Source organism: Juglans regia, chromosome 7, assembly GCF_001411555.2.
Source record: "Juglans regia cultivar Chandler chromosome 7, Walnut 2.0, whole genome shotgun sequence".
NCBI classification, from domain to species: Eukaryota; Viridiplantae; Streptophyta; class Magnoliopsida; order Fagales; family Juglandaceae; genus Juglans; species Juglans regia.
The window spans coordinates 42,438,987-42,459,946 of NC_049907.1; the positions used below are offsets into that span (position 1 = coordinate 42,438,987).

At 39.7% G+C, this 20,960-nt stretch overlaps 1 protein-coding gene across 2 annotated transcripts; it reads right to left on the reverse strand.

Annotated features, from left to right (window-relative positions):
- Positions 1–5,336, reverse strand: LOC109021417. Of its 2 annotated transcripts, none has more exons than XM_019004037.2 (7): positions 5,080–5,336; positions 4,276–4,715; positions 4,130–4,182; positions 3,093–3,130; positions 2,588–2,906; positions 1,166–1,482; positions 1–743 (listed from the first exon to the last, which is right to left on the reverse strand). In XM_019004037.2, the coding sequence occupies exons 1-7, from the start codon at positions 5,100–5,102 to the stop codon at positions 125–127; spliced, it is 1,809 nt and encodes a 602-aa protein (XP_018859582.2). In that variant the 5' UTR covers positions 5,103–5,336; the 3' UTR covers positions 1–124. The 2 variants fall into 2 exon arrangements, with proteins under 2 accessions (XP_018859582.2, XP_018859583.2); XM_019004038.2 differs by having other exon boundaries at positions 4,276–4,712; positions 5,080–5,322.
- Between the last annotated feature and the right edge of the window lie 15,624 nt (positions 5,337–20,960).

A 20,960-nucleotide genomic window follows, 5' to 3' on the forward strand; every position in this document is an offset into this window, starting at 1 on the left:
TTGCAGACTGCAGTGGCCTACTTTATAAGATAGAGAGGTTGTAGTGTTGAAACAGCCCCGAGATCAAAGACTTGCATTGTACATTCATATGTTCGGCAAACTGAAATATGAATGGTGTTATAATTTATGATGTTTCTCGCGCTAACACTCTGCTCTTCGCCACTTCAATAAGCCTTCCGCGAACCCATTTTTTTATTACAGCAACTGACTCAGAACGTGTTTCCTCTTTCAGAGACTCAACTTTGTCTCCCTTTGGTAGAGGTCGTCTTCCATAGTCGCTATGCTGGTTTAGTTTTGGTTGGTCATGGCGATTTATTGAACCTGATTGCTTCATTAGACTCTCAAAACTGAAAAGAGACGAGCCAGAGCCACTGAAGCTGGTTGGGAAAAGTTCATCCTCACTGCTCAGTAGATCATGCAAGGCAAACTTGCGAAAGTTAAAGTCCTCGTCCTTTCTTTGTACCATTGGGGCTCCAATTACTTCTCTTGGCCCTGCTTGGTTTAAAACTTCAATTTTTTCACTCCTATCCTTCTCAACCTGGTCAATTAGTCCTTTTGAGGCAACTGAAGGGTAACCGCGATCCTCATGGGAAGTGTTCTGACCAGTCTCTACGGATTCAATCAATTGGATTGCTTCAGCTATAAGCTTTCTGGTTTCCATCAGGGAAGCTCGAGCAATAGGGCTCTTCATTGCAGCAACCTCAAGGGCCTTGGCAGCCTTCTCAGCTTTAACAATCAATAGCCTGCAGTTTGCCACAAATTAAACCTAGAGTTCCAAGAATTTCGAAGTAGCTAATCAAATGGCAATCAAAGAATGGAAATACATTGCCTTTCGATGCAGGTGGGTTGATTCAGACTGACATTATTTTTTTTGAGAGGGGGAGGGGGATGATAATTAAGCTATGACAGGAAAGCAATGGCATCAGTAATCAGACCAGTAAACCACTTAAGTGATGAGTTGGAAGCCATTTTTCCTCTCACTTATTTGAGCTGGCCATAGTCTCAGGTATTCCAAGAGAACTCCTGGTGCAAATCAAACTCAGGATGTCTAAGTATATAGCTCATCCCAAACCCATCCTTTGATTACAAGGCTACATCCTGACAACTCAATTAAATAGTTCTTTACTAACCAAATTTAGGTATGAGAACGGAGACATGAACTTACCTTGCTCGTTCAACAGCTACAGTTTTTTTAGTTTCTGCAGCTGCCCTCTCTGCTCTAATGTTTTTTATCATCTCCAGCTTAGAACTCGCCAGGGGATCTTTGTAAAGGGGTTCACTACTTCTCCTCAACCTTAATTGCTGATTTTGGATTTTATTCTCACCCATAGAAGAATTATCCGTTGCACAATCTCTTTTTTTTATGGGGCTCCTTCTAGACGTCTGTATACCACTACTTGACCTTCTCTGTGGCTTTCTTTCAGCATTAGGTGGTATCCCATAATGTTTAGCCAAGCCAGCGCAGACCCGATCACGGTAGTCCTGATAAAATGTAGGAAAATCCAACTTTGAGAATAAATTTATCAGGTACACAACTAAAACCACAAAGCATAACTCTACGAAGTAGAATTGGTACCAAGAATCGGTTTCAGTAGAAAGGGGAACTTGGCTTCTATGGAAAACTGAAAGATTTAGTCTGAGTACCCAAAATTTTGAGCTGAAACCAATCAGTTACCATAGATGATTGACATAAGGAAGAACACAAGATAGATGTTCAAGTGGGACACAAAGTTTGAAGAAACTATAACTCATAGTTGTCTAGCTCAAATGCAATCTAGACATTGGATAGGGAACATCTTTTTAATTGGGAAGAATTTTGAAAATACAAGTTTCTCCTATAATTTTTTTCACACTTAAAAGATCATGTTTTTTGCTTGGACACGAGGGCAATGTCATGAAAATCAGCCTTTAGGTGTATATATTGTATGCATCACTTGGATTGTACCTTTGCACTTTTTAATGAAGTTTTATACTTATAATATATATATATATATATTTGATAAGTAAGAGATAAATATTATTGATGTGAATGAAGTAGGCATAGCCCGTGTACACAGGAAGTATACAGAAAAACACCTAAATACATTCTAAGAGCTATATATATATATATATATATATATATATTATATACATCATGAAACTCAGTTTTATAGGATCAGCAAGAAAAGATAAACTTGGTGAAATCTTAGAACTTAATATAAGTGCTATATGCACCAATTCTCATCAGTTGATTGCAAATTTGCAATAACAAAGCCATTTGTTTTGAGAAGTCATATTGAAATAGAGGTGTTATTGACTGGTTTTTTTCTTAGTGACGGAATAGAGGTGTTATGGAATGTGCGAAGTCTTACACTTGTAACCCAATTTTTTATGGATAAGACAACTATTCTCTTCCAGCATTCTTTTTCAGAAAGTGAGGATACAGTTTAGCAAATGATTTCTTCATAACAATTCATAGAGCAGTCAAGGCCATCAAGAAATAACTCATAATCTAATAGAAGAGTTCCAAGATAGGACCTGGCAGGTGAGGTTTATGCAGAAAACATGAATCATGGAACTTCTTCTAGATACCATGTTACCTACTTACAGTATTAGCCCATTTGGCGGAGATTGCTTCTGAAATTTTCCGCCTTTGCTCAGGGGACATAGTTGTTCTCTTGCTACCTTTTAGCCCAGCCATCGTCTTCCTCTGTTCAACACTCTCTAACCACTCCTTCTTGAGCTGTTCATCTAATATCTTGTAGGAATCCCACTGCAGCTCTTCCTCACCAACAAAGCCTTGTTTTGCTGCTTCTGCAATTAGATTCTGCCACTCAAAGCAGCAACCTTCCTGCACTGTCAGCTTCTCACGTCGCCTTTGCCACCCCAATCGAACTCCAACTGCAATTTTCACCCTTGTCTCTGTGCTGTACAATCAATTAAAAGAAATATAAAGTACAACATTATGAAATGACATGGTGGGATGTATGACAATAGAAATTCATGAACTCGGAATCCCTGTCATAGTCCTTAAAGACTGGGGAGTCTGCCAGGGTTAGGAAAATGTCCATGGTAGACTAAAACGCTAATAAAGAGAATGGTATAAGGCCTACCTCTGAGCATGTCCTAGGTTTCTTAATTTCATTCTGACCTGCACGACCAAAGTTTGTTAAGAGAATAATCACTTCTAAACTATCCAAATGGACTGTAGTAATGACAATACGAACATCTCTTTTCTCATGCTCAACAAATGCATAATATGTTTGACACCTCATAATAAATCATGCCATTGATATCCCAACTCTTTGGATTGGCCATCTAACTTCTTCTCAAAAGATGACCCAAGGAGACTACAGACTAAATACAGCTTATTCCAAATATACAAGGAAACTACAGATGGAAAAAAACAAAAAAAGGTCAATTTGGACAAACTCAAGATGGCTTATCAGGTCAAAAAGAGAAAACGCAAATAAAATATTCTGAAAAACATTAGACAGTTATCTGCTTACGATTATGTCATGGTGTGTACACTGGTTTAGTCTGGCATTAAGTATTGAACAGTCACCAACTCCTTAAATCAGCACAGAGAATTAGTTCATACAGCATAATGTTGTACTCTTAACCTGACAATCTCATTGCACGCAGCAAGAAGGTTCAAACTATTCAACAACAAATTGTTGGATATGAGCAAGATTTTGACACCAGCATGCTATGTCATTATAGATTCTGTAGAAGAGCGGTAAACTGAAGGGAATTTAAGGCCGAGAGACAGGCCATGCCCCTAATATCTGACATCGGTGGCAAAGCAAAGGGTTGGGAGGGGGCTTTTCAAAGTCACCAACATGATTGCCTAACGTTTTCATATACTAGCACGTTGAAGTTTTTATTCTAAGTAGGGCGAGCCTGTTACTTACCAATGTATGTTTAAAAAAATGAGTTTTAAGCAGGATGTACTGATGATTAATCACCAACCACCATCCATGTGTGCCAAGAGATGAGTAAATGGTCCAGTTAAGCATTTATATGATGAAATAGGTGCAACTGAAAGAGCAAGACTTTAAAGTTGAAAGTTCCACCAAAATAACCGTCTTCATTCTAAACAAACTAAGGTCATTTCAGTACATGTAAAATTATTCTTACACGACATCACCTTAGGATCCTGCATTGCAAGCTTTGTTCTCTCTCTAATCCGTTGAAGGGTTTCTGCCCAGCATATAGAGATTTGAGCTTATGTAAAACAAATACTGAAAACAGACTGACAAATCCAGAAGCCAAGATCTATAAATATATTGTTACCAGCACTGTGCTTCCTGCCTTTGTTCCACGGTGTGTTACCCTTATTTGCTTTTGATATTCTCAGCCTTCTCGACCTCTCTCTCTCATCCAATTCCTTCGAGTCTTCACTCGAATACTTGAGTTCAATTGTCGGGAGACTTGAATCGATACCAAAGTGTGTAACATCGCAACCCTTTTGTCCATTTTTATTCTGAACTAAACACTTGGCCATGGGTTCAAGAGTTGCGACTGCATTGATCAGTAGTCTACTCCTTTGCACCTCAACGTGTTTCACATTCACGTTTAGTTCTTTAGGCAGTCGCAAAGATTTCCAAGCATAGGACAGTCTTTTATCGTTCGCAGAGGTAAACGGAGTTGATGAAAATTTACCATGAATAAGGGTTTGAGCCCTGATTGCACACAAACGACTTTGCAGGCAGGCTGCGGAGTAGCAATCTCTGCTAACAGATACAAAAATGACAGTCTCAGCGATTATCACTAAGAGGCAAACTACAATATTGTACACTCAGCATATCACCAGTTACACAACTAAGATGAGTAATGCAGTTACAAGTCCAGATACACAACAATCGCGCACCCCTTAGTAAAAAAGTGATCTCACTAAAAAAAAAAAAAAAAAAACTTTTTTACACTTTTTCAAATAGAGTAATCAAAATGAGCAATAAAGTGAATTGGGATTTCAACTAAAAATAAGAAAAACAAAAACTTCAAATAGAATTCATACGGAACTGAATGTGAGATTGAAGATAGGAGAAAATAAAGAAGAAAAAGGAACTCGGAGAAGTAGAGGAGAGAAGAGAGCACCCAGTATAGGCATGGGAGCTCATTCAGCCAAATCCAGACTCTAATGTCAATAGGCTAGTGAAATGTGGAGACGGCACAGCATTTGTTAAGAAAGCGGACCATTTTCAGGGGATAACTTCTCGAAACAAAGGTTACCAGGAGAGAGAGACAATTTGGGACGACCTGGGTCTAAACACTGCGAGAAAGCCACGCAGCCAGCGGCGTCGGATAACGGAAGAACGATGCTACCCGGATCTGTTTGGGGTTCGGTGCAACCTAATCGACTCGCTTTAGTAAAGTATTATTAAAATATAATTTTTATTTTAAAATTTTAAAATTAAATTATTTTTTATTGTAAAAATTTAAAATAATTCTAATAATTATATAAAATAAAATTATTTATAAATTAAAAATTATTTAAATAATTTTAAAAACACTTTAATCATAAAGTTGTTTGGGTTTTAATTATTAAATTATTTTTTATGATAAATGCTAAACCCGCCGATGGTGGGTCCCGATAGTGTCTCGATGTTTTTTTATTTATTTAATGATTAAAGAAGTATTGTTATTAATTTCTTTTAAAAATATATATATATTTAAGAGTGTAAAAAATACATGAAAAAAAAATTAAAAAAAAATACACTTATCGAAACCCAAATTGGGTCGCATATTGATGGTTGTAGTGCCACACTCTTTATTATCAATAAACTAAAAGTAGGTTACGAAAAATGGTTACACTTTTAAAAAAAGAAAAATTATTCTCATTAATTACTATTCATCACCTCATATCTTATGAAAAACACTCACACTATATGAAAAATACTCGCACACCTTATGAAAAAGCTATAAGTGTGGAGTGTGAGAGTTAATAGTGGCCGATGCATAGCATTTCTCTTAAAAAAATTATCAATGGACAAAAATCTTCTTATAAATTTCAATAATTATAGTTTTAGCCTTTTTATTTGTGAAATACTGCACGTTTTTCTGTATTTGTAGACTGTCTCCCTCTCTTTCCTTTTGATGGTTCTGTTTCTAGATAAAGCCCTTCAATAGCTCTAAGGCAGAGCTCAATCAGCAAGAAAGCTCTTTAAAATCACGACAACATCACATAGAACCTAGATGAATTTGTCCAACCTCACGACAGCATGAGAGAGCCTTACCCTTTGCTCTTTGTAGTGGAAATTCTTGTAGTCTTTCATTCTTTTTTTGTCACACAATCATCACACAACCAAGTCATAGACATTCGGGGGGGAAAAAAAACCCACATAGATTCCTAGTTCCACAGTTTGCCTCTTATCAAATATAGATATTGTTTTAGACGTGTTTCGTACGTACCGGGAGGACTCATTGGATAGATGGAAGGTGGACCAAAGGACTTGCAAACATACAAGTAAAGAATGGAGCTCAGGGGTGGTTAGGGGACCTTTCAATGCTTAAGTCAGTTTTCCTTTTTAGGAAGTGTTTATTTTGCCTTAAAATTACGTGAGGTTGATCATACCTTGATTAGGCTTTTATACTATAGGTAGTTTGGAGTTCTGTTGCTTTCATCCCAAGAAGCTGTCTTATCGTACCTCATGCCTCATGCACATGAATCAGTCAGGGGGCATGATACCTTAAGGAAAATAATTAATGCAATGTTGAGCTCTGACTCACGTTTCGGCTCCTTCTCAGTCAGGGCCGATGAGTCCCTTTATCCCCACTCATGGGGAGAGCCATGGTTGCTCTTTCAGCACGCATTCCCACAGCCTGTTAGAGTGGCATCACCTTTCTTTCCTTAGTGTATAAGTCGTGGTTATCTCTTTCGCACACTTCCTAACAGCCATTTTCTAGGAACTTGAAGAGTTTGCATCCCCTCAACCTATCTTGGTGGCGTGCACCTTCCTTTTCCCAAGTGATTGGTGGTTGTAGTTTCCCCCGCACACTTCCTATTATCCACATGCTAGTGATGATTCAAGGCAGCTGACAGGTCGGTGTATGTCACCCATGACCACCTCTGTTGGCGCCTCATTATTCTTTGACCGGGCCAAACAGTTCTCTCACTTGGTGGGACAAGCCCACAAAAGGTCGTCATCTTCACTTTATCAAACCGATGGGCTTTCCTTTGGATCGTGGGATCTCGACCTCTTGGATTGGACCTTTTTACCCTCTCCATTTCCCTACTAATTCTCATTGAACCAGTTCGATGATAATTTGATTTTCCCTCTTCTTTTCTCTTTTCCTTCATTCTCATACATGTTTACCCTCCTCATCCTAACGATTAGGCTCCTCAGTCTTAATGTGCCATTTGGTTTCCCATGTCGTGTTGTGTCATGTGTTTTACGAGATTCTAACCCTTTTGCATCCCTCGTCTGACACATGGGTACGGAAGGCCAACCGTCACTTCCCCTTTATATAAACACAGTTTTGCCGTATTCTCCCCCCTTTACCACATCCTTATCTCTTTGTGCTCTAATCTTCTCATTTTTTTTGCTTGACTCATTTCCTTTTTTGTCACTTTTCTCAACCTCAATCTCAATAGCTCCCAATAAGGTCGTTCAACCTAAGATTCTCAGGGAACTAGACCAACCCGAGGTTTGCACCACGGAACAATTCTATATTGGTCACAACTAGTGTTCAAACGTCACCTCTGAGTTCTTGTTGTCACTGGCTTTTACCTTTCATGTCTTGGAGAATGTATTTTTTAGGCTCTTGGACCACGTGAGAGGGCTGTCGACGATGAGGGTTATGCCTCGAAAGGCTAAGGTTACCCTTCTCTCGTCCTATCCATGACCTGCTAGATCATCTCAGATTGGCCTCCTCTCAACTCCACCCAAATGCTTGGAGGATCTTGATGTATTGTTGCATCCTCTGGCGGCGAACTTTGTTAGAATCAAACTCGGAGCACGCTAATCTTACTGGCTGTGAGTTTCTTCAGACCCACAACCTTATAAAATGTGAGGGGAATATTTGCAGGTCAAAGTTTCTTCTGGCGGTGAGCTTCGTTGTTGCATCCCGAAGACCTCTCATGAGGAGTTACGTCTTATTGCCCAGGTCAAAGTAAAGAATCACCCATTCGATGTCCTCTTGGAGGCTCTCATTGGGGAAGAAAATGTAAGGGCATTTTTACTTCATCTTGATCACACCATTTTTTTACGACTGCATCATTCTTATGCAGTCCAAAGCCACCCTGGCTCGAAAGCGTTCCCCGAGCCCTCCTCCCGTAGGCAAGGAGAAGAAACTCCACATGGAGGTTGCTAGGGCCAACTGTAGCCCAGTGTCCCCTCCTCGATTTCCTTTAAGGCAGTCCTCGACGCTAATTGAGGTGCAATGTCCCCCACCATTTGTGCATGCCTCACTACCAGCCCCTCTATCCATCCATTGAATCCACCAAGGAGGCAGAGGGAGAGTCCTACCATCCCAGAAGCATCGACCGCTCCTTCTTTCGTGACAGCTTTGGTCGCAGAGCCAGTCACGGTTACGGTCTCTACAGTGCCAGTCGCACCAACGGGCCTGTGCAGGTTGTCCCAGGAGACCAACATGCTCTCAACGTATTTCTATAGGGCCCTTTTAGAATCGGCTCTTTGTCGATCAACTCTAGTAAAGCCTCCTCCTGAGTTGAACGTGGAGATGATCCCCTCTTCTCCGTTCATAGGGCAATTCACCGTCGGAGGTCAAGTCTTCAAGAGTGCTGCTGAAGATTGCGCAAAAGGCCCCCCCACCCAGGTGTGGAGAGGATGTCTTCCCATGGATCCCCTCGCGCTCAGTTGTCACAAGAAGGCCCTGCTTTTTCCATCGTTGCCGTCGAGCTCATGGTGGCTCTAGCTGAGGAGCCTATCGGGAGAACTTATGGAAGGGAAGGAGTGGAGCCAGAGTTGGCCATGGTTCCTAACCTTGCTACTGAGAAGATGATTGTTGCTCTCTCTCCCGTACCTGTCGCGAGGTTGCCTACTAAGGAAATTTAGATGGCCATGGAGGTGAGGACCGAAGGAAAGAGTCCGCGACGCCCCAATGAAAGAGGGGGGCCTCAAAGTCCTGGCGAGGAGCTTTCTTAGTGTCACCTTCTTTCCTAGCCCGCCATCATCCCTACTAAGAGGGTCGCGGGCATAGTTGAAGATGTGGAGGCGGCTACCTAGCCATCCCTCGAAGAGAGCTCAGTGGAGGCCATTCCTCTCGTCGCTTGATTAGAGGTGGGAGGAGCTCGGGCAGAGTCTCTCAAATGGGTGACCAAGTATTTGATGGAGACTTCTTCTCCAAGGTCTCTCGCAGTTGTTTGTTCTTTTCTGCCCTCTTATCGATTAGGAATCTTATACTGACTATTCCCGTGTTTGTTTTTGTTTTTGACAGGATGCATCTCGGATAGCCGTTTTCGTTATGGATGGCCAGGAAGCAGTCAAAGGGGAGAACCAGGCCCTACGCTCGCTGGCATAACAAGCTCTATGATGCGTTCGAGGGGAGAGGGAGAAGAAGGAGTGTTTGGAAGTGGAGCTAGTGAAAGCTTAGCTTGCCCACAAAAAGAGCCAGGAACAAGTCAAGCAACTTCGTCGCCAATGGAAGACCTTAAAAATTGAGCTTTCCATGATGAAGGAGCAGATTGAGTTGAACCACAATAACGTCCTGACTATGTCGGCGGCGAGGAGCTGGTTGTAGAGTCGGTCGATAAACTGACTGCAAAGGTGGTGGCGGCTCTTGAAGAGTCACTAAGCTAGTTGCAGGGGGAGAATGTTGACTTGAAGGGCCGTCGAGACTTAGAGGCTCAACAGCTTGAGCAATTGGACAAAGATTGCAAATCCCTTTTTAAAACTTTGATAAGACGAGAAGATTCTTTGACGGCTCTGCCTAGGCTGCTATCGACTCATAGAAGAGGAGGACCGACCAAACATTTAAAAAGTTAAAGGGAGCTGAGAAAAGGTTAGTCGCCCAGAATGTGGGTCATTGAAGATCTACAGAGCAACTTGTCTCAAGTTTAGGAGGTTGTTCCCCGCTTAGAGGGGCAATTGAGGTCAATTGTATTCGTTTGCGACCATGCTTGGTCGTACGGATACATTGAAGGTCTCAAGAGGATGCGAGATCACGTTCTAGAGAACACTCAGGTAAACACAAGAGCCCTCGACCCCATCGATCTCCCTCTAGACCTCGACGCGCTTGAGCACGACTGTACCCTGGGCAGAGATATGATTCCCGACACCTTCTCTCCTGACTCCGACGCCTCTGATCACAAGCCCAATGCACCTAAGCCAGACCCTAATGCTCCTGAGCCAGATCCTGACGCTCCCGCACCTTAGTTTTTGTTTATGTTTCCCTATTGTAAAATTACTTACATTATTTCCTTTCCTTGTAAAGACCTCTGTCCAAGTATTAACATATTTTCATTTTTTTCTTTGTTGCTTGGCCTTGAATGTTAGTTTCTCCCCTCGATGTTCTTTTACTTTTTCTTTTGTCAGCCTGGTGGATCTGATGAGAGGGATAAGTCAAGTCCGTGGAGACATAGTACTTGACTCCCCTGATCTGCTTATCGACCTCGTAGACTGAGGTAAGGGTTGAGAAAAATCCGTGGAGACACGGTACTTGGCTCCCCTGATCTTCTCGTCGACCTCATAAGTTGAGGCAATGGATAAGGCAAGTCCGTGGAGACACGATACTTTGCTCCCCTGATCTTCTTGTCGACCTCGTAGACTGAGGCAAGGGTTAAGGCAAGTCCATGGAGACATGGTACTTGGCTCTCCTAGTCTTCTTGTCAGTCATATATTTTATTTAACCTTTATTGAGGAAAATAGAAAAATAGACACAAATGAAGAGACAAAATATTTCATTACTATTTCGCTCAATTAAGCACATCATTTTACATTCTCTTTTCATTTTCAACTAAAGAACTTCCGCAGAGCAATGGGGTAACTCTTTTCCTTGCGCATCTTTGATCCGATAAGACCCCAGCCAATTACTGGCTGCAACTACATAAGGCCCTTCCCACCACGACCCAAGTTTTCCTTCATCCTGATTTGTTGTTCCTGTCCCCTTAGCACTAAATCCCTTACTTTGAAGGATCGAACGCGCTGATTGAAGCTTTGCTCTACTTTCCACTTATGGACCGTGAGCCTCATTTCTGCCTCCATCCTCATTTCTAGGACTGAGCATTGACAATGTTGGAATTGGAGTGCCCTACTTCCGACTTCGACTCTGACTTTATCAGAGGTTGAATCCGACATCCGACTCCGATTCGTATAGCCTCTGATCCGACTCCCACTTCGCATTATGCTACCAAACCCTCTACATTACAAACATTTTCAATTAAAATGAATTCTCAATTTGCTAAGTTTACTTTCAAGCTTGATACAGATTCAAACCATTAAAATAAATAAATAAGTGCCCCCTACTACCTTGAGAAGAACACCTCCATGGCAATTGTGTAAGCTCTGGATTTGTGAGCTACAGAAAAGTCGGTCATTCTCTACAATCTAGGTCTTTCCCCATGCCTCCCCTCAACGGTAACTTCCTCCCCTACTGTGATTTCAATTCCTACTCTCAATTAAGCATAAAGTATGAACATCGTCCGCCAGTAGTTCGAAAACCCTTGTATCTATCAACAGTTATTTCGGGAAACCCACCCTCTCAGATCCTGGCGTTTCCACCATTTTTTATGCCTTCAATTGCCGTTTCGTCTAATTTTTATGGTGGCTATGAATGAAATGCCCACGGATAACATGGGTATAATTGGAGGCTACAAAAACTGATTTGCCCACTCTTTTGTGCCATGCAATTTTTCAGAAAAAATGGGGTCAAGGAAATGAGAGAGAAGGTGAAATGGTGAAAGGTGCATTATTGTTTTGCAGGGGTCATTTTGACATTCTCGCCAGCAGCACATGTGAGACATTTGTGAGCAGAAATAAAAACTTATTACATGGAGAGCAAACTAACTCTTAGGCTGTGTTTGGATGTTGAGCTGAGCTCGATTCTTTATAAATAGTAGTGAGTTGAATAGTAGAGGAAATTATGTGGAGCCCATCTAAACTAAGTTTAAAGTGTGTTTGTATATTAAAATGAGTTCAATACTTTTTATAAGAAGTTGAAAAAGGTTGTGAGTCCCACATATAAAGATGTGTTAAGTTGAAAAAGGTTGTGAGTCTCACGTGTAATGAGGTTTTGAATTGAGATGAATTTAATAATTTGAAAATTGGATATTTGGATGTTAAACTCAGCTTAAAATTAGACTGAACTCAGCTGAATCTTATAACTAAACGCAGCCTCAAACTACAAATTTAGAAAAAGCTGACATGTGATAATTAATGTGACAATTAACGTAATTAATTTAGAACAAGTTACATGTGAGAACCTTTTTTATGAAGATTGGCACAAAATGAAGTGAAGAAAATATCATTTTGTTTTGACTCTCTACTAGTTTCTTCATTAAAATCATGCAGGAATATAAACATCACAATTAAGCCAACAACCCACTATTTTTTTTAGAGTAGTGCTACCTATAAGTCTCACATCCTGTACAACCATTTAAAAATGTCATTTTATCTTTTTATCCTATTTTACTTACAAACATGTCTGGAATTATTTTCATTATGTGAATAAAAAGGTAAAATGACATATTTTTAAATAAGTGTGCAGGGTGTAGACTTATGTCTAGAATTTTATTCTTTTTTTATTATTTCATGACTCACTATACCATTCACCACAGAAAATATAATTGCCTTCAATATTAACTAATGCTCACCTCCACTTACCACTCGAGCATTTTGGCAAACCTACTCAAACGAATGGACAAATCAGAATTAAAATAAATGCACCTAAACTGCCTCAACATGAGTGAGACTTGCATGTAAGCAACCAAGTGATAAGGATGAATATACCTTCTTGAAAAAACAAATGGCGTTTCTCAAGGATCTTTCATCAAATGTTTGGAATGCAGGCAATAAACCATAAACACATCCTGATACATCTAATGGCATCGGCCACACCAGGAACTCATTGGGAAAAAAGAAATATCAAGCGAAATATCCTGATAACAGAAACGTAATTAATGAAACTGATAATATGTTAGCAAACCAAACAACATTCTAACTCACCATGGACAGAATATAGTTGTTGTTTAGCTGGGAGACTGCGAGAGGGAGCAAGATGGTGAGAGTAAGGGGATCTATAACAAAAAATTTCGCAAATCTCACTCCGATCCGACTTCAATAAGAAAACTACACATATTTCGACCGCAAGGGGAATCAACAAGTGTCAGAAGCTGCGGTAGCTTTGGACGTTGTTTCTTTTTTAACCGTTGGGGTGAAACTTGTTTGGCAAGTGAAGGCATGAGCAATTTCTAACCAAATTCTCAAATTTTCTATTTTCTCAAAGAAAAAATCAAAATCAAATTAAAACATCTTCAAATATGAAAAGAATACAAGTCTACTATTTTTATTTTTCAAATTTTCATCCAATAATTACCCAAACACAAAAATTAAAATAAATTATATAAATGTAAAAAAAAAAAAAAACTATTGTTAAAAAAAAAAATTAATTTGAATATTATAAATCAAATCTTACAATTTAACTGATATTGATTGTATGTTCTATAAACCGACTTAAAAATAGGGTAACTTGCTAAAAAATTTCATTCTAACAATTCAACCCTACCATCCATTAGATTTTAAAACTCCATTAATATAATTAAAATCTTAAATATAATTACAGATCGTTTATACAAATATATTTTAAATTGGTTGAATTTTAATAAAACAAGTGGTGAAATAAAGGATAGAAATTAAAGGATAGAAATAAAACTTGCTATATAAAATATCATTATTATTATTTTAAATAGATGCACTCAATTTAAAGGATAGAAATTATAATATGTCGTATCTATATTATTTTAAATAGATGCACTCAATTTAAATTGGTGTTTTTTTTTAGAAAAAACTTATAACTTCAGATTTTATAAATTGGTTGGGGTCTGATTCTTTAAAATAACCAAGAAACGCTTTTCATATTTTTAAGGAAACTTAAAAAAATACTCTTCGTAGACAGCATTATATGTAACATGCCACATAAATGTAAGACTCGAACTAGCAAGCTAAGCATATAATGTGTCACACTCCGGGCTTATATCAAAGGAAGGGCCATGGACCACATCAGAACGTGTTTCGTGAATTCCATCTTTTAGTTTGTTTTATTGTTTTTGTTGGACTTCTAATTGTAATCCGCAATGAGTTTGAGCATAGAGTCTTATTTGAGTATCTCATTATGATGTTATTAGTACGGGCCCATATAGGGAATAGCTTTGGGGAATACTTCACACTATATATAATTGAGCCTCTTAGCCAAGAGCCTGGAGGATTATTTTGGAATGATATAAAATTCTATTTCTTTCTCTTTTATCTCATTTTCTTGGAGGAGCTCCCCTCGAAGAGAGCAAATCAGTGTTATCTTATTTCAATCTTTGAGGTGTGTTACAAATGGTTTCCAGAGCTAGTCTTTCCTTGGCATCAGCTTCATCAATCTGTGAGAATGGAAAACATCATCTCATCCTTGCTCAATATCAATGGAACACAATCTTCAACGCTTCAATGTTATTCAACAACATCTGAACGATTTTCGAGAAAGCCACAACAAAATGTACCAAGTATTTCAATAGTCCCTTGACAAATTTGCTAGCAACTTTCATGAAAGTTTCAACCAATTCGAAGATCAAATTTGCGACATACAAAAGGAAGATGCAGTTGTTGTGGAAGAAAAAGATGAAATCAAGCCCGCTCAGCTTATTCCTTCTCATGTTCCCAAAAATCCCGAACCATTTCTACCATTCTGTCATCCTTCCCTAAGAATCTTGTGTCCTCCTCTTCATCTCAGAAATTATTTTTTCTCTTCTTCCTTCCTGTCGGTCGCCACTAGCAACAACGACTTATTAATCGTAAGAGGCCTAACCATCATATGGGAGTCCGATCCCGATGGCGTCAATCACAGCTTTCAAGATTTCGTCGCCTCTCTCTCTCCTTTCTCTTGCGACGGCGAGAGGATGAACTCACTCTCATTTTCGTTCCATCCTGAGCACATGGCGACGGACCAGATCTATTCCACCACTCAGCCCGTTGTCATGCGTCTGATGCTCCAAGACTTTACAATTCTTCAATATGAGATTTCCATTGGATTTACAGGCAATTGCATTATGCTTGTTTGGCATCATGGATCAGCACTCCAATCGTGCAGATGTCCTCTATGTCACCGTTAAATTACCTTGTTGATTCCTGGAGAAGCTTTATTAAGGCAGCGACACGACCCTGAGCCCTGAGGCTGTTGAGATTCTAGAAAAGGTTGAAACATACAATCGGCTTTTTGATGGGGGTACCAATGGTCTTGTTCAGAGAATGCGGGATCTTTCGTTTCTCCTCCGAAGGTTGTTACGAGAACTACTCGATCCTCAGAGATCCCTTCCTCTTGGATTTACAGGTATACTTGCTATCCTATGGTTTAATCCGTCGACTTATGTCATGTGTTTTGGGTATGAGATGAAATTTTGGTGTTGGGATGAGCTTCCATCGCTCTATTTTATTGGCCGGAATGTTGTATTTGCAATTGTTGCCTACCATTCAGGCACAACATGGAAGAGGATTAAATCATTGGTAGTTGAAGCTGACAAGAAACTGAGGGAGGTAGATAGATCTAGAGGTGATCTTGAGCCTAACGTGTTTAATGAGATTTTTCAACCAAAAAAATTCACATACTCTTTTGTTAAAAAAACTTGTAGTCAGTGCTCGAGTGTTGGAGAAAGTGGGACATTGCAATCAATGGATATGGGGAATATTTTTTTGAGAATTTATATAGCTTTCACCATAATCGAGCTTGCAAGTCGGGTGTTTCATAAAATGATTGTGAGAGATAGGGGTTCTTGGAGTTCCATGACTGCAGGTTATGTTGCTTACAATTTTCTGTCAGAGGCTTTGAAGGTGTTCCTACACATTAAGCAAGCAAATGATTTTGATTTGAGTGGCAGCATGTCTAAAAGACTTGATAAGCGAAGGGAAATGAGAGAACCCCTTAAGGATTTTAATTCTCCATCAATTTGGATATTGATGAGCATCAATTTGAGTGTCAATAATGGGAGCTTAAAGACCTACCTCCTTGAGGAGAATTTTTGGGTTAAAAATCAGAGAACTCATTAGCCTTTTGATAAAGGAAAAGGACTTGAGAGAAATCATTAGGAGAACAAAATTTGGGATAATATTTTTCATTTTTTTGGTTTTGATTTTTATCTCAACGGAGTTATTTATGAGGATGAAGATGAGACCATTTATCTCCCAAATCCAATGACTGAAATTGGTGCACTTGTTGAACCATGCCAAACAATTTGTGGAATGGGCTTAGAGGTAGCTGTTGGGCATTACTTGTTGAACTCAAGAAATGCCCTGCGTTCACTTGAAGTTGCTGGAAGAACTACTATCCCTGTTGCTGAAGGATTTCATGTCACCATTACTATAGAAATGAAACTTCGAGTCTCAGATTTTGTCCATGTTGTTGATGGATGGGGATCCCAAAATTTGTCTCCGCCAAACCTCTATCCTGAAAAAGTGACGTTGATGGCATTAGGCCCACTTACAATTATTGCATTAGCACTCTAACAAGATCATGCATTTTCTAAGAACATTGGGCAAGTTGTTATTCTTTGTGGTGCTTTTGGAGTAAATGGACTTGTGAATTCAACAGCAGAAACTAATGTTCTTGGTGATCCAGACTACAACAAGTCCTGTGAGGCATTCTTTAAGAACCTCAATCTCGGTATCCATGAGGATTTTCAAAACAAACAAAGCTTGTTGAGCTGCTTTACTACCACTCCACCAAGAGTGGTGATGAGAAGACCAATTTGAAAAATTATATGACCAGGAAGAAGGAGAGCAAGAGCGACATTTATTACATTATTGGAGAAAGTAAGAAGACCATTTGAACTCCTCATTCCTAAAGGCTTATGAGGTTCTCTCAATGGTAGGTGCCATTAATAAGGATGATGTGGGTCAATTTAGAAAACTGAAGCATTACTACACCTTGTGGGCAAGGTGCTTTGAAGGGGGAGGGTTTGTCACACTCTAAGCTTATATCAAAGGAAGGGCCCATAGACCACATCAGATCGTGTTTCGTGAATTCGATCTTATAGTTTGTTTTACTGTTTTTGCTGGACTTCTAATTGTAATCCGTAATAGGCTTGAGCATAGTCTTATTTGAGTATCTCATTATGATTAAGGGTGATAAATAGTCCGGTCGGACCGATAGTTTCGGTCCGGACCGGACCGGATCGAGACTTAGACCGGTCCGGTCCGGTCCATATTTTAGAGGACCGAAAACATTCGGTCCGGTCCACGGTCCACAGTTTTTTCGTACCGGACATGACCAAATGAAAAAAAAAATATATATATTTTTTATATATATTTTATATATAATAATTGTACAATTAACAATATAAATTTTTAAATATATTATTAATACTTGTTAATATTCTATAAATTAACAATATTTTATATATATCTCCATCTAACCTATCACTATTAACAATATAAAATTTTAAATATGCTATTAACACTTGTTAATATTCTATGAATTAATAAATATATAATATCAATTAGTTAATTATATAGTAATTATATAAATTAATAATATAATTTTCATCTAATTTATTATCATTGACCATATAAAATATTTTTTTATTGAGTTTGTTACATAATCCACATTAATAAGTCACTTAATTTAATTTAGTATTTTAAATAAATTTTTTTATTAATTATTTAAAAAAAAAAAAAAAAAAAAAGGCAGACTGACTGGACTGGTCCAGTCCCTTTGGGTGTTCGGTCTGGTCCGGTCCGGAAAAATGATGGACCGAAAATTTTCGGTCCATTGCCGGACCGGACCGGACCGGACCGGACCATTTGTAGCCCTAATTATGATGGTATTAGTACAGGCCCATATAGGGAATAGCATTGGGGAATACTTCACACTATATGTACTTGAGCCAAAAGCCTAGAGGATTATTCTGGAATGATATAAAATTTTCTTCATTTTCCTTCTCATTTTCTTGGAGGAGCACCTCTCGAAGATAGAAAATCAGTGTTATCTTATTTCAATTCTTGAGATGTGTTACATAATGCAAGCACCTTACATTGTACAAGCACTTTAAATTTGCATTATACACTTGATGGCTGAAAACCTAAGCACACTAACAGGAGAAACAAAAAGCAGATGCAGTATATACAAAGAATAATTAAGCTCGTAGATAACCTGGTTGTAATTGCTAAACCGGTAGCACTGGTGGCGCTGCAATAGGATCTCATCCCCAGTTAAAAGCGACAGTAGATGAAAATAAAAATAATTGAAAAATGAATGGAGAGAAAAAAACAAGAGTGATTACTAAACATACATGAGAACCCAGAAAACAGAGAAATCCATTGTTATCGAGAGAATCGTTTGCCTTGCAACATTTTCACGAGAAGCCATGAGCAAAATAAGTTAGCAAAACAAGTACAGGAACCGCCTAAGATGGTTGAGTTGTCGGTTGCACAGTAGAAATAAATCATGATATCTTTCGAGCATTAATTAAACCAATTTCTTTAAATACAACCGAAAAAATGATAAAAACATAAAATGGTAGCATAATTTTTTAGTAAATTTGTAATGGTATACAAGAAAGACCCTGACGGCAAAACTAGTGGATGGAGTAACTATGATAAAGACAATATGTAGCACGGTTGTAGCTACATATCATCTTCAATTTATCACAACCATACTCTTCAATTTATTATTTAAGAAAATCCCCAAAGAAACCTGCCAAATGTCAAAAGGAGTTCTAAAGGAGCGCAACCTTCTTTTCGAGCTTCCAAATTCTTTTAAATCTGACATACCAATCAAATCTCAAAATTTCCCTTCTTTTTCTTGTTCCAAGGTTTTCCCACAACTCCACAACAAAGTAACTGCTCTATTCTTCGATCAATTTCTTTTCAACTTAATCTCAACAAACAAAAACCTTGAAAAATCTGGCTCTACATCTCACAAAAACCTCAACCCAATAAAACCACTGCACACTTTCTAGTCTTTCATTTTTTTCGTCACACAACCAAGTCATAGACATTCAAAAAAAAAAACCCAAACTGATTCCTAGTTCCAGCCCCCCTAAATAATAATTCATTTGTAATTCATAATTCATTTGTTAAGAGTTATTTTTTGAAGATTTATTCTACAACTTAATCCAGCCCCACTAAATAAAAACCCTTCACCGGCGCTTCTCGCCGGAGTTGATTCTATCTCCATTCCCTCTCCTCTCTCTTTTATTTCTTTACTTGCTTCTGTTTACTAACTACCAAGATGGAAGGTGATGGGAGTTTTATGGTGGAGTCTAAAACCTTCATCTTCTTGAAGGTGGCTGGTAACAGTTTTCGCATCACTGAGAGGAACAGAAAAATGGCTCTGTTTCTCTTCATTAACAGGACATCAGCTTCATGGGTGGCAAGGATGGTGGAGGAAGCTCTTGTCTCTCGACGGAGTGATGGGTTTTTCAAAAAGTTGAGGCTGGGTAATGGGGTCCTCTTTCTTCAACGGCACAGCAACAATAGAGGATATTTTCTACATTTGGAGGAATTCTGGAATGGGGGCTCTCTCTGATTGTCACTGAAGGTGTGAAGGGATGCGGCTGGGAAGGTTTCTCTTACCACCTCAAGAAGGTGGCTGGTCCTACGGGGGTGTTTACAGAGGGTGGCTTACGTCGGGGTGGGCTGGCTGGTTATGGGCTGGAAACAGAGAAGCCTCCTGGAAATGGTGTTTCTTATGCCTTTGTTCTGAGGTCACCAGCAAACTTTCTGATAGGGGCAGCTCTGCCATGGCGTCGAAGACCAGTGCTGAATGTGATTCCTATTGCCTTGTGGGTAGTGGGGTTTCCTTTGTTGAGCGTACGAAGTTGGGGGAGGTGGAAGGTATTTTGTGGGCTGTCAAAGGACAGTTGTCTAGGTTATTAGAGGAAGTTTCGGTACTGATGAATAAAGTGGATGCAGGCCTAAGCTTGGTAATGGACATGGGAAAGGGAGGGTTTGTGAATTTGAAGAACTTGAAGGGGTTGGGCCAAAACTTGAAGGGTTTAGGAAAGGAAATACATGGACTGAGCGAGAACTTGAAGGGGCCCGCGAGCCCACAGCAAAGGGGGGCCCGAGCGCCTACTAGTAGGATGGACTGGGCCGAGCCCATTAGGCCCATCCATCCTGTCTGGAAAGCCATGGGGCACTCTCAGGCCCGAGAGTCTCTGGCCTTGCGCCGAAAATGCGTAACGCCTCCGGTAGTCGACCTGGCTACCCCACCAACGACTCAGAACACATCAACGGTCGCCAACAACTCTACAGCCACTACTAGGGTGCAACCACAGAGCTACACTGAGAAGCACAGCCCCTTGAACCTGAAAGCGTAAGTTGGTTTGGTCGAGAAGGGTGTCGCTACCTGTCCCCAGGCCTCTGGGAGCTCGCTGGAGACATAGAAAGGGCCGATGGCATCCACAGACCATATGGCTCGAATTTTGGTGTCGTTCCTAATCATGGATGAGAGAAATTTATGTGAGGAGGCATCGTCCTCCACCGGGCTGCCTTGATCTGGTCCCTCTAAGCCCTTTGAGGTTCCCTTTAGGGCCCAAGGCCTTCATTCAACATTCTGTGATCTAGAGACCCCCTTAAGGGTTTTGTGCATAGTGGCAGAAAGGTATGATAAGTCATCGATTGATGGGGTTCTCTCAGATGTTGAATCTTCACTTGGGTTTGATTTAAAGTTAGTTTGCAAAGAGTTTGGAGTTGACATGGATCTAGGGGATGCAGGAGACATACCTAGTCCTTTATGCTCATTACCACCGGCACCTTCGTGGGCTGGCATGCAATCTGATTGGGTTTTATAATAGGTAGAGGATCTTCGTCATTGCATCG

Bases quoted from the DNA above. Each gene is read 5' to 3' on its own strand.
- LOC109021417 (XM_019004037.2), bottom strand. From the start codon at position 5,102: ATGAGCTCCCATGCCTATACTGG. The intron at 4,716-5,079 runs GTGCTCTCTTCT...TGTATCTGTTAG, and splicing joins AGCTCCCATGCCTATACTGG to CAGAGATTGCTACTCCGCAG. The intron at 744-1,165 runs GTAAGTTCATGT...GGCAAACTGCAG, and splicing joins GTAGCTGTTGAACGAGCAAG to GCTATTGATTGTTAAAGCTG.